Genomic DNA, 12,388 nt, shown 5'->3' with positions numbered 1-12,388 from the left:
GGAAATGGGAGACCTGGGTTCTGCTTCTGGCTTTGCGACAGATTTCTCATCCCAGTAAAATGAGGATAATACTTGCCTGCACCCTGGGCAGTTGAGTCTTCAACGTTAGAGTTCTTTGAGATGCTCAGATGGAAGACACTTCAGTTATGTAAAGTGTTATAATTAAAGGGTTTAGAGTCATACAGCGTCTGAGTTCCCAGAATATCATGTTGGAGTCAATATAGGCATTCTTGGTTCCAATCTGACTTTTAGGGCTTTTTACTCTCTATAGTCCATACAAAGTAAATAGTTTCCAGGGAAACAAAAAGAACCTCACTCCCAAATCAGAGAATTTGTAGTAAGGAAGGGATGGGTGAGTAACTTTCTATAAGAGAGTTCATACAGAAGCTACACGAATAGGAGAAAGAATAACGTTAATTTGAAAAAAATTACATCTTCATGCACATTCTTAATTTTCAGATTGGTTGGTCTTTTTTCACTTGATTGTGAGAGGAATGTCTGGGCTCAAAGTAGATCATGAGGAACTAGCATTCTTCTACAAGTATGGATTTGTCAGGGGGTTTTGTTACTAAAAATCCAAAGCCTTATATTTGTAATTATTACCAAATCTTGTCAGTGGCTTTCCTGTTACAATTTTTGAGGTGCTTGTGTTTTAGGACCTTTATATTTAGTTAGTTCTAATTGTACCCCAACATATCTCTCTCTCAAACAAATTAGTCTAGCTGTTAATGGACGTATCATGAATGTAACAGAATATAAAATGAAAATGTGTGCATTTGGGGGGGAGGTGCTGAGAGGATGACGCTCTTGGTAGAATGTTGAGATTTGCTATGTTGTTTAGCTGTTTTAATGTTTTTTCCTAGTCTTTTGGGCTGCTTCATGATAACGTAGTGGATAATAAAATTTAACTGGTGTTAGAAGTGCCTAAAATATATGTATAAATGTTTTTAATTTAAAAGAATAAAAGTGTAGTACATAACATATTTTAGTAGGTCAAGCTATTGCTACACATTGAAATATAAGAGTCGTTATAAAGCTCATGATTTTGTGCAGCCTAGAAGGGAAGGTAAATTCCATGGCATCTTCAGATTTGACAAATGTCTGATAAAGTAATCTAACGTTTTTAAATGTTATAAAGGCATTTTTTCCCTCTGTCTTCTCTGAGGAGGTTGTGATACCAGCTTCCCTCTGTGGCTTAAATCCCTAATGACGATATGTTGCTGTGTAAATGACTGCTACGTTCAGAATGTGTCCATCTCCACACTGCTTGAAGTTATCAACCATTCTCAGTCACTGGCACTTGTGATTGAAGACCGAATGAAGCGGTATAAAATCTCTGGACACAACCCCTTCTTTGGGAGACTGCAGATGGTCACAGTTCCTCCCGTTGCTCCTGGCGTTCTAAAGCTAATATCGGAGAAAACAGACTTCTATCAGGTGGTCAAACTCTTTACTGTACAAATATACTTTAGCTAAAATATATGTTAGTCATAATTAGACGGATTTTCTGGGATAATTCTAACACAACATTGAAGGTAGTGCCTTCATGTCTACTGGAGAGTCTCATGTATGGCGTAGTTATACACACTCTGACATAACTTACGTCTCTTGTAATGGATCATGGCTGATATTTTCAAAAGTCAGTGGAGATTTTTAGAAAATTTCTTGTGCACAGATTTAAAGATCTCTGAGTTTGAGGGTGGATGCTCAGCACTTCTGGAAAATAAAGACCCAGGTGTCCCAAGTGGGGCATCAAACATCACTAGTCACTTTTTGAAAATCTTGATCCCTAACTCTAAATGTCTTCAGTTGATTTTGTTTTTTGAACTTGAAAACTACAATTTGGAAGGATTTTATGCTCTTTTGAGCTCCCAGTATGAAAAATTAGTGGTGGTGGATAAAATGGGGGGAAAAAATCAAAGTACTCTCCTTTTTTTTTTTTTTTTTTTTTTTCCCCTTATGTGGAATAAAAATATTTCTGAAGGGTGCCCTATCAGTAGCTGTTTGTGGTCCAATAGCCACTGTCAACTACTACTGTAAAAGAGCTTCACTGAGAGTTTTTAAACAGCTTCCATTTTATCTATTGATAATAGAAAGTAAGAATTTCACCTGGCTGGTGGGCCCCCAAATGCTGTTTAAAAGGCAAAACATAGGGGGCAGGAAAAGAAGTTTAAAATGATTGCTTTTTTTTTTTTTTTTTAACCTCATCAGTTTCTCTTACCTTTCCTGCAAAGCTAATGAACTGGGATAGGGGAAGCAGGAATAACAAAACAAGAACAAAACCGTATGGTAGAAATAGATGGGATGGAGGATAGTGGAAAAGAGACTGGATACCATTATCTAAAATTATATATTCTGGTAATAAGGTGGAAATGTTACACCTCTGCGTCACTGGATATTTAATCATAGGTAGGATGTCTTCATTTGGATTATGGCTTTGGACAATCAGCATCCATATTATTCATAGACGAAATATTGAATCTAAATCCAATGGGTGTCTCTTTGATCAAATACCATAGTCATTTTTTTTATTCTGCAATATGTTATGATCTATCCCGTGTTATTTATAGGAAATATTTCTAAGGACAACTGTAAAGTTATCTTAATATTTCTTTCTGCTTCAGCCCAACGTCAATTCTCAACTCTTTGTAATAGCTAATGTGAAGGGCAGTTGAGAGGCTTAGCTGGAAGGAGAGGTAATTTGAGAAGGGCATGTCTAAGCAGCTAGTTAGTTCTTAAAACGAAGTGCGGTGTGGGGGATATTCTAAATTCAATTTTTAAACTTTAATTGGGAGCTACTGTTTAGTCATGTGAGGCAAAGATGGCTCTATCACATTACCACTTCTTTCAACTTTGTTCCTCTTTGTATGCCAAAGTGGTAAAACCATCCCAGTGTTCCATTTCTTACCTGTGTGCCACTTTTGTGTTGCAATTTTTGGTATTGTTTATATCATCTGAATTATGAATGTTTAGGGTTAGGATTAAAGTTAGAAATGGAAGCAGAACTCTGCTTTCCTCACCCGTTAGTGCACAAACATGAGTTGATTGCAGCTCCAGGACAGTGCTATTGTGTTCCCCTAGTTCCGGATTTGTGAATCAGCCTCTTGCTCTTCCCTAAACTGAGAATATGTAGGATAGGAAAATATGAACTACCCTTTTCACAAATACAGAACACTTTAGTGTTTATACCAAGCTTTTAAACCAGTGGGGGGTGGTACAATTTATTTTATCTGTTCCCCTAGAGAGTCGCTCAAGTGCTTTGGAATCAGCTGAACAAAGAGACAAGGGAGCACCACATCACCTGTGTGGAACTGTTTTATAGGCTGCACTGCTTGGCTCCATCAGCTAATATTTGTGAAGATATTATTTGTCATACGCTATTGGATCACGATAAAGTAAGTCCTGTATTTCCTAGGCTGACTCATTATTGTAGTGTCTTACCTCTGGTTCCAGCCAACCTTCAGCTCCCTAGCCATATAGCTTCAGGGCTTCTCAACCCCTGCTTCTCTGGAGACCACAGCTGAGAATCTCTATCACTCCTCCCTGTGGTGAATTCCCTCAGGGTCTCTGGATGAATCAACATAGGACCCATCTTAGTCATTGGATGCTATACACTTTCCCTAAAATCACAGATTCTCCAAAGTTAGCAATCCTTCACAGCATTTCTAAATATTTTCCAGATCCATCGGTAAGTCTGAAAACACTTTGAGCTGGACGTTGACTTATTCTTCCCAACCTTATGTTCTGATAAGTCATTTGACCCTGTGTCTGAGACAGCACTGAACAGCTCCTAGACCAGGCAATAGTCAAACTGTATTTAAAATGAGCCAATTCCCTTTAGCAATTTCATTTCCCTGTTTTCAAGATCGATCAGTTCTTTCTTAGTTTTTCTGACAGCTAACATGTAAATTAAGTGAAAGGTCACAACCTGATGCTAATCTATAACCGCAGTCTTAAACATTCTATGATAGATTTTTATATATAGCTATATCTATCTCGTCTGCTTTCACAATTCTGAAACTTGTTATATATTAGGATCTATATAGGGGTTGTGGGTATCTGAATAGTCAAGAGTTTGAAATCCTATATTTTAGACTCTTATACACATTCAGGGATGATAATCCTCAGTAAGGTCTGCCTACTAATAACAGTCCCTTCGTATCACCCGTCTTTGTCATCCAACCCCCAATAACTCAAGAGATTAAAATACTGTAAATGGGAATTCCAAACATGTCTTTTCTTTGAAATCATCAGCTTTTTTGTGCATTAGGTGCTTTTTTGTTTTGATTGCCTTGGGTTGTGAGTGCATGGCAGGAAAATGACATTGTATGTTAATCCTATCTAGAAATGAAAAACAGGTGCAGAATTCTTAAGATTTTAGAAGTAATCTATGCAATAAGCATTTTTTTTACTAGAGCCTTTTAAATTCACTAAACTTACTACATGTACCTCAGAATCAAAAAGTTTCTGTCTTCTTCTGTAAAGGGGACAAGGCTGGAGGCACTGTTCAGATTCTCTGTTATATGGCATTTGACCAGAGAAATCCAAGGCAGCAGAGTCACTTCCCACAATCGATCCTTTGACAGGTATTGCTGTACTTTGATTTGCCTGGCTTAATGTTTATATAAATATATTTAGTGAAATTATACTTTTTTTGCTAGAAAAAAAAATCTCCTGGACAATCATGAATCAAAGTAAGGCCGTCAAATATTTATTTATTTTTAACTTAAAAATAAAACCCCCTATTTGTGTTGGTAACACACTCTCACCCAAAGTAATAAAGTACTTGTGCTGTGGGGGTTTTTTTGTTTGGTTGGTTTTGTTTTGTTTTGTTTTGTTTGTTTGGTGCTTCAAGGGGAGGAGTTTGGAGTTGCTTTCCATGTTGTCAGCAAAGAGTGAACAGCTGAGGCCCATCTTCTAATGGGAGTGGCTCCCTACATCAAGAAGATGGGGCCTTTCCCTAGGAAAGGATAAAAGGGCCCGGCAAAAGCAACTACATTCAAAATATTGTTAAAGTAATGCAAGGGTGGCATGTTACTCATTGTGCTCCTCAGTCTTATACAATATGAGCCAAAAATTTCAAGCCTTATGAAGTAGGAGAGGATATTATAAAAACGTTCTCTAATTGGAGATAGCGTGTGTGCAATATACACACATATCGTATGTTTTGCCTTGCTCCTGCAAACATGTGCTCGACTTTGAACTCAGTGACACTACTTCTGGGTATTGGAATTACTATCAGGAGTAAAGCTGAAACATGGGCAAGTATTTGCAGGAGTGGAGTCTAAAAATGTGTTGTGAAAGAGGGCTTGTAATTTTACTTCTCCTTTGCAATTTCTCCATTCAGATCTCTGTTTGTGGTGTTGGACAGTCTAAATTGTTCAGATGGTGCAATTGGTGCCGCAGCACAGGGCTGGCTGATACGTGCTCTCTCACTTAATGATGTTGCACGAATTCTCGAGCCAGTACTATTGCTCCTTCTTCATCCAAAGACACAGCGCACATCCATCCATTGCATCAAACAGAAGAATTCAGCAGGTAAAGCTGCTCTCAGACTGAAAATGTAACTGTTTGAGTTAAGTCAATTAACAGTTAGTCACTGTCATAAATATAAAGGGAAGGGTAAACCACTTTAAAATCCCTCCTGGCCAGAGGAAAAATCCTCTCACCTGTAAAGGGTTAAGAAGCTAAAAGTAACCTCGCTGGCCCCTGACCCAAATCACCAATGAGGAGACAAGATACTTTCAAAAGCTGGGAGGATTGAGAAAAACAAAGGGTCTGTGTCTGTCTGTCTGTATGCTGCTTTTGCCGGGGATAGACCAGGAATGGAGTCTTAGAACTTTAGTAAGTAATCTAGCTAGGTATGCGCTAGATTATGATTTCTTTAAATGGCTGAGAAAAGAACTGTGCTGAATAGAATGACTCTTCCTGTCTGTGTGTCTTTTTTGTAACTTAAGATTTTGCCTAGAGGGATTCTCTATGTTTTGAGTCTAATTACCCTGTAAGGTATCTACCATCATGATTTTTCAGAGGTGATTTCTTTACTTCTATTAAAAGTCTTCTTGTAAGAAAATTGAATGCTTTTTCATTGTTCTCAGATCCAAGGGTTTGGGTCTGTGGTCACCTATGCAAATTGGTGAGGATTTTTCCCAAACCTTTCCCAGGAAGTGGAGTGCAAGGGTTGGGAGGATTTTGGGGGGAAAGACGTGTCCAAACTACATTTCCCAGTAAACCCAGTTAGAGTTTAGTAGTGGCAGTGGAGATCCAGGGACAAAGGATAAAATTAATTTGTACCTTGGGGAAGTTTTAACCTAAGCTGGTGAAAGTAAGCTTAGGAGGTTTTCATGCAGGTCCCCACATCTGTACCCTAGAGTTCAGAGTGGGGGAGGAACCTTGACAGTCACCTTACTCCATTTTAAGCCAGTCTTTGACCTTAGGTGTCATACTCTTCAGTTTGAGGTGTTTCCTTATAAGCAGCGATGTCAGCTGCATATATCACTCTTCTCAGTTACACCTCTAATAATGCTTAAACGCAGTTATAGAGTAGGTCATACCTTTTTAAAGGTATAAGGCCCATCAGTATCTTCTTTTGGGTTAGCATTTCTGCAAAAGAAGCTTCTAGACCTCCTAATAGTTGAATTGCTTTTTTTAATCCAGCTATCTGTTTGCATAACAGTTTTTCTACCTTGTTTCCTATCTAATTGACTTGCGAAACATCATCGTTCTCACTGTTTACATTATAGTAGCACCCAAAGGGAGTCTCTTGTGCCAGCTGCTGTGCAATCATAGAAGTAGACATGGTCATTGTCCCAAAGAGTTTACAGTCTGAGAAGGTTTATGGTATCTCTGACTTGTACAATTCCATCATAAAACATAACTGCTCAATGAAATTATTTCCTTGGCATAAATAAGATTTTTAACTTTAATGTAAAGTCAGTTACTTGATCACCATTACATTTTCTCTTACAGTTTGTCTTTCAGCATAAAGGCTATTGAATGTATTAACTGTAATAATAAACACTAATTTTTGAAATCTTCATATTTTTTCAGAAGACTTGCATCATTGGTTTAGCAAGAAAAGTGCCTCTTTCAAAGAGTCATTTGGAGCCTCTGTGCTACATGAAAGCAGTTCTGAAGAAAACATACCAGTGAGCCAATTTACAACTGTGGACAGGGAAGCTATTTGGGCTGAAGTGGAAATAGATCCAGAGACATCTCAGCTAAAAAATGGACTGCCTGAAAACGAACTCTCTCACTGTACAGAAACTCCACAGGATACCAGTGGTGATCATGATAACAGTGAACACACAGAATCAGCAGATACCAGCACAGGACATATTGATAGTGAAAATACATCATCTTTTTCTCCTTCTCTGGATCCACAGGAAATGAGCAATGAGGAGAACTCCAGAGCTACAATCGACTGCAGAGAAAACATGAAGAATGTTAGTTCATCTAATGCTTTCCCTCTTCATGGCTCCAAACCCAGTACTACGTTAAATCTTGTGCGTGCAGACTCTGAGAAAACTCAAGCGTCGGAATCACTATCAAGTGATGAGGAGGTGGACTTGGAACTCCAAGCGATTACAACTTCTAGGCTGCTCAAGCAGCAGAAAGAAAAACAAGAGATGATAGAGGCTCTGTTTAAACACATTCTCTTGTATTTTCAGCCTTATGATTCCAAAAGGGTTTTGTATGCTTTTTCTGTGCTAGAGGCAGTACTCAAAACAAACCCTAAAGAATTTATTGAAGCTGTAGCCAGTACTAGCATGGATACGAGCTCTACGGCTCATTTAAATCTCATCTATAATCTTCTAGCTCGGCACCAGGAAACTCTTGTGGGACAGAGCTTTTATGGTAAGCTTCAGACTCAGTCACCAACCATGTGTCCCCATTCTTTATTAATAGAATTGCTGTGTTACCTCTGTTTGAGTTTTCTGCGCTCTTACTATCCATGTTACTTGAAGGTAACCCACAAAGATGTGCTTGGCAACAGAGATGTCCAAGTCAAAAGTGTAGAAGTCTTGATTAGAATGATGGTGCAGCTGGCCACACTGGTAAAGTCAGCAGAAAACAAGAATATCGAGTTTATACACAACTTGCTTGGAAGATGCAAAATTCAAGAGTTTGTTCTTCTTTCTTTGTCTGCTTCTATGTATACAAGTCAAAAACGGTATGAACTGATGACATCTGATAACATTAATAGTGTCATCGAAGAGAGCCTCTTTGAAGAAAGCCTTATCAATTTTGGGCAAGATCAGATATGGAGTGAACACCCCCTTCAGATTGAGCTGCTGAAGCTTTTGCAAATATTGATTGCCTTGGAGCACCATCTTGGACAGACACATGAGGAACAGGAGAACCAGCCAGACCTATCGAAGGAATGGCAACGAGCTCTTAATTTCCAGCAGGCTATTAGTGCAGTGCAGTATGTGCATCCACACCCAATAACTTCACAAGGATTATTTGTCTCTGCTGTAGTTAGAGGTCTGCAGCCAGAGTATGGCTATGGGATGCATCCATCTTGGGTAGGTTTAGTCACGCATTCTTTGCCATACTTTGGGAAATCTTTAGGCTGGACTGTGGCACCATTTATCATACAGATATGTAAAAACCTGGATGAACTTGTTAAACAATATGAAAATGAAACTGTGAAGATGTCTGTGAGGTAAGATTCTTAAATGCAGAGTTTTGATGTTTTAACTATTCAGTACAAAGTACTGATAAGCTTATTTTCTCAAACCTCATACTATTGTCTAAAGTATTCTAAAATTACTTTTTTTGTCTGACAAGTTATTTTAGAAGCTTTGCTTTCTGATACCTCAGCAGTTAGAACATAGAACCAAATACTCTTTTGACCATAGTAGTCATGTAAAGAATGAAAATATCCAATTGTACTATTAATAACTTTTGTGTTCTTCTCCAAAGTGTAACTTCTAAAAGGGAGAACATTACGCCAGATTATCCTCTGACACTTTTGGAAGGCTTAACAACCATTGGTCATTTTTGCCTTTTGGATCATCCTAATCAAGCCAAAAAGGTAGCAGACTGCTTCTTATTACTTCAGTAGATATCTGTCTCCAAATGCCAACCATACGTTTGACAGTTTGGCCTCAGTTCAGCAAAGTACTTACGTTCTTGGCTGAATCATGACCATTAATGTCTATTATTGTGGGCCCAAAAATGAGAGGCGGTTACCATAGGGATAGCAGAATCTCCTTCCATGTAGGAAGAGGAACATGCTTGTGTAGAGGAGAACCCTCTGCTTGCAGATGATAAGGTAACTATTCTCTCACCCCAACTCACTGTGTGCTGACAATAAATATATTTGGATTATTGGACACTACTCATTTATGGAAAAAGTACAATATTCTCAAATTTTTCTGAAGTAATTTGTATGTGTGAAGAAAGAAATGTGAATGTCATGCTGTCAAAAAAGCTATAAAGGCATTTTTTCTAAAAATTTCTCTAGAACAATATGAATTTTACATTTATAAATATAAATATATTCAGTATGGTGTTGAATGAAAGTGAGTGAACAAAATTTGTACATCTGAAAAACCGCACTGCAGACAACTCTATATGCATCCTTTTTTCTCACTTTTTTTTCCTTATATTGCAAAACCAGAACAAGTTTAATTTGATCTTCCCCACCCAAATACTCATGCATTTTGTGGCTCTATTCCCAAGTTACTTTACTTCATTTGTTTAACTGGAAAGTTGCCACAGAATAAATAATCAGAAGTATATTTAGTGGCATGTATTCTAAATGAGAATGCATTTCACGCTCTTTTTTTTGTTACAAATTATGTGGAAAATGGAGATATGTAGTTTGCACCATGTATTGGAAGAGGCTATGGCCTCAAACAGAGAAATGAACTCTTCAATCAAAAGCAAAATCAGTAGAATGTTATACTCTAGTTACACATACTTACCCATTCTGTAAGTGATAATAAAGTTCATAAACACAACAGCTGAATGATCTAGTGTTTTGCAAAATTATTATTACAAAAGACTTCTTGGATGGAAAGCAGATGTCCGCACTAAAGATTGTGTAACAATATTAAGAATAAGGAATCTGCATACACTTGAGTGTTTGTCCATAGAATATGTTGTTTAATATAGATATTTGTTTTCCTAGGTGTCCCCTATATCTGACCCCACAAACCTGAGAAATGCCAGGAATGCCATTTTGGAAGAATTGCCTCGTATTGTTAACACAATGGCCCTTCTTTGGAGCGTTATAAAAAGGGAAGACTCTCAAAAAAGACCAACTGACTTTCTTGGAGCAACCAAAGGCTCTTCTTCAGTTTACTTTAAGGCAACCAAAGTAGGAATCCTTTCCAAGCACTCTTTCTCCCCTGCCCCCCATTATCTTTTGTGTAAAGTTCTTGTATATGGTTTTGCCATTCTCAAAATAGCAAAGTAGTTTTACAGTTTCTGAAATTTATAGGCTGCAGAGAATGTTCCTGGTCAAAGGTGCAGAATTCCTACTATAAAAGGCTTGTCACCTTTTATGCAAGTCAGTTGCAAAGTGTCAGATTTCCAAACCTAAATTGATGCACAATTTGTATAAAATTAATTTGCCTTTTGGTGATTTTTTTTTTTCTGCCCCCTTTTTCCCATACATGTGCTTTTCGCCCCGCTATTAAATCCTCTTCCTTTCCTTGTATTTTTTTCTCCATTCTCTCTTTCAAAAACAAAACAAAAACACTGCAACCCAGAAACAAGGTGTCTGTCCTAATGAGTGTGAGATAGGACCTCATGCAAGTTAACAGTTTCTGGCTTGTCTGGAGTGAACTTGAGCTATGCGTGCTCTTTCATTTACTTAAGTATTTAGAATTCGTTCTGCTTTTGTTATGAATTGTAATAAGATTTTGCCATATCGATCAACATTTGAGTTTTAAAGCTGATGACATCATAAACATGACACAGCACACTGCATATTTTCCCCTTAACTACTGTTACACTCAGTTTTTGAATAACTGATACTGGTAAGATAAGTAGTATGTATGAGAGATAGGGTTTGTATAAATTTATCTTAATTTTAGATGATTGTATTGAAGTTAATCTTTATTTTCTTGAATAAGCTGTGAACTTTGCCCAGTGAAGCCATTCTAAATTTTCACCTAGTCAGCCTGTAACTGCCGGCTTCCCAATTCTTTTGTGGGCAGAAGAATGATGTGACAGTTTGTCATAGATGTGATTTAAATTTTATTTTAAGAAATATTGGAGGGTGAATAAGAAGATTGGGTGAGAAGCTGTATTTTTGTTGAGCAATTACTTATTTTTTGTGGGCCTGTTGAGGCCCTCTATTACACATTGATGTGGTTGTCTACCCCATTGGGGGGGGCGCGGGGGCATGGGCATCTTGCTTGAAAACAATTTTGTGTTTCTTCCTTTTTGAGTATATTTCCATGGGTGAAAGTTGTGGGGGCGATGGGGTTTTTTTGTTTTTAGTGGGGGATATGACCAAACAGACAGCTACCTCCTTGGATGTTGGTTTCGGATTTGTACAGATTGTTTGTTTACTGTATTCATTCAATGAGCTAACTGACAAGTTTGTTAGAGATGGAAAGTAGGAGCAGGAGGACCCAGAGGCGGATTGAGTAAACGGGCTTCTTTATTACGGTACTTTTTCCCCTCGACCCAATTGTTGAGTAACCCCCAAATTAATTACATCACACTCTTTTATTTAAGTTAATATGTAAATACCCACATTTACTGCAATGCTGGCAAAACCTTTATTTAATAATATGAATGCCCACATAATGAATATTAATAGCTATATATTGAATATAATTATACCCGCCCCTGTTTACAGCTTTAAGCATATTATACAGACATTTTACCTTGAAGATACATTTCATTGCAGTAATTGTAGCATAAGTTTCCTTAATCAGTAGTTCACAGGGGAGGGAGGAAGGGGCCATGACCCTGAGCTCCTTTATGTACCTGGGAGAAGAAGGAAGGGGGGAGATCACACTTTTTCCACACAAAGGGTATCCTTCAGACAACCATATTCCTTATGCAGCTGCAACGCTTATCTATTCTTAACAAGCAGAAGGGAAGGGAAAAGGATGGCAACTTTATCAAGCAAAGAAATAGTGCTTGCCTGTGCCTTATTCCCTATTACCATGATAGCAGTTACCCAGGTCTTTACTGAACCCTTACATACCCCAACAGAGTATGTAAGGGTTTTATTTTTAGACAGTTGTGGTAGTTGATCATTCGTTTACATTGACGTATAATCCTTTGTTTTCTTTACTTTGTTTTTGCTTATCTGTTGCTTTGATAACATTTATACAAAGAATATTGAATCATTTTTTCTTTCAAGAAGCCACTCAGGTCAGAACAATTGGGAATCTGAGACACATATCTGGTTTAC

At 37.8% G+C, this 12,388-nt stretch overlaps 1 protein-coding gene across 2 annotated transcripts in view; it reads left to right on the top strand.

Moving 5' to 3' along the window:
* The window catches only part of DOP1B (DOP1 leucine zipper like protein B), a 94,386-nt gene that overhangs the window by 55,593 nt on the left and 26,405 nt on the right, over positions 1–12,388 (top strand). The window contains exons 15-21 of one of the 2 annotated variants that reach the window (XM_077818766.1): positions 1,169–1,437; positions 3,243–3,395; positions 4,486–4,586; positions 5,348–5,538; positions 7,051–8,668; positions 8,929–9,040; positions 10,142–10,330. In XM_077818766.1, coding sequence (XP_077674892.1) covers positions 1,169–1,437; positions 3,243–3,395; positions 4,486–4,586; positions 5,348–5,538; positions 7,051–8,668; positions 8,929–9,040; positions 10,142–10,330 — 2,633 coding nt within the window. Of the gene's footprint in view, positions 1–1,165; positions 1,438–3,242; positions 3,396–4,485; positions 4,587–5,347; positions 5,539–7,050; positions 8,669–8,928; positions 9,041–10,141; positions 10,331–12,388 lie in introns of both variants that reach the window. The other variant, XM_077818757.1, reaches the window with a different exon arrangement.

The sequence above is a fragment of the Eretmochelys imbricata genome, chromosome 1, assembly GCF_965152235.1.
Source record: "Eretmochelys imbricata isolate rEreImb1 chromosome 1, rEreImb1.hap1, whole genome shotgun sequence".
Taxonomy (NCBI): domain Eukaryota; kingdom Metazoa; phylum Chordata; order Testudines; family Cheloniidae; genus Eretmochelys; species Eretmochelys imbricata.
This window is presented reverse-complemented; position numbering and strand designations above follow the sequence as displayed.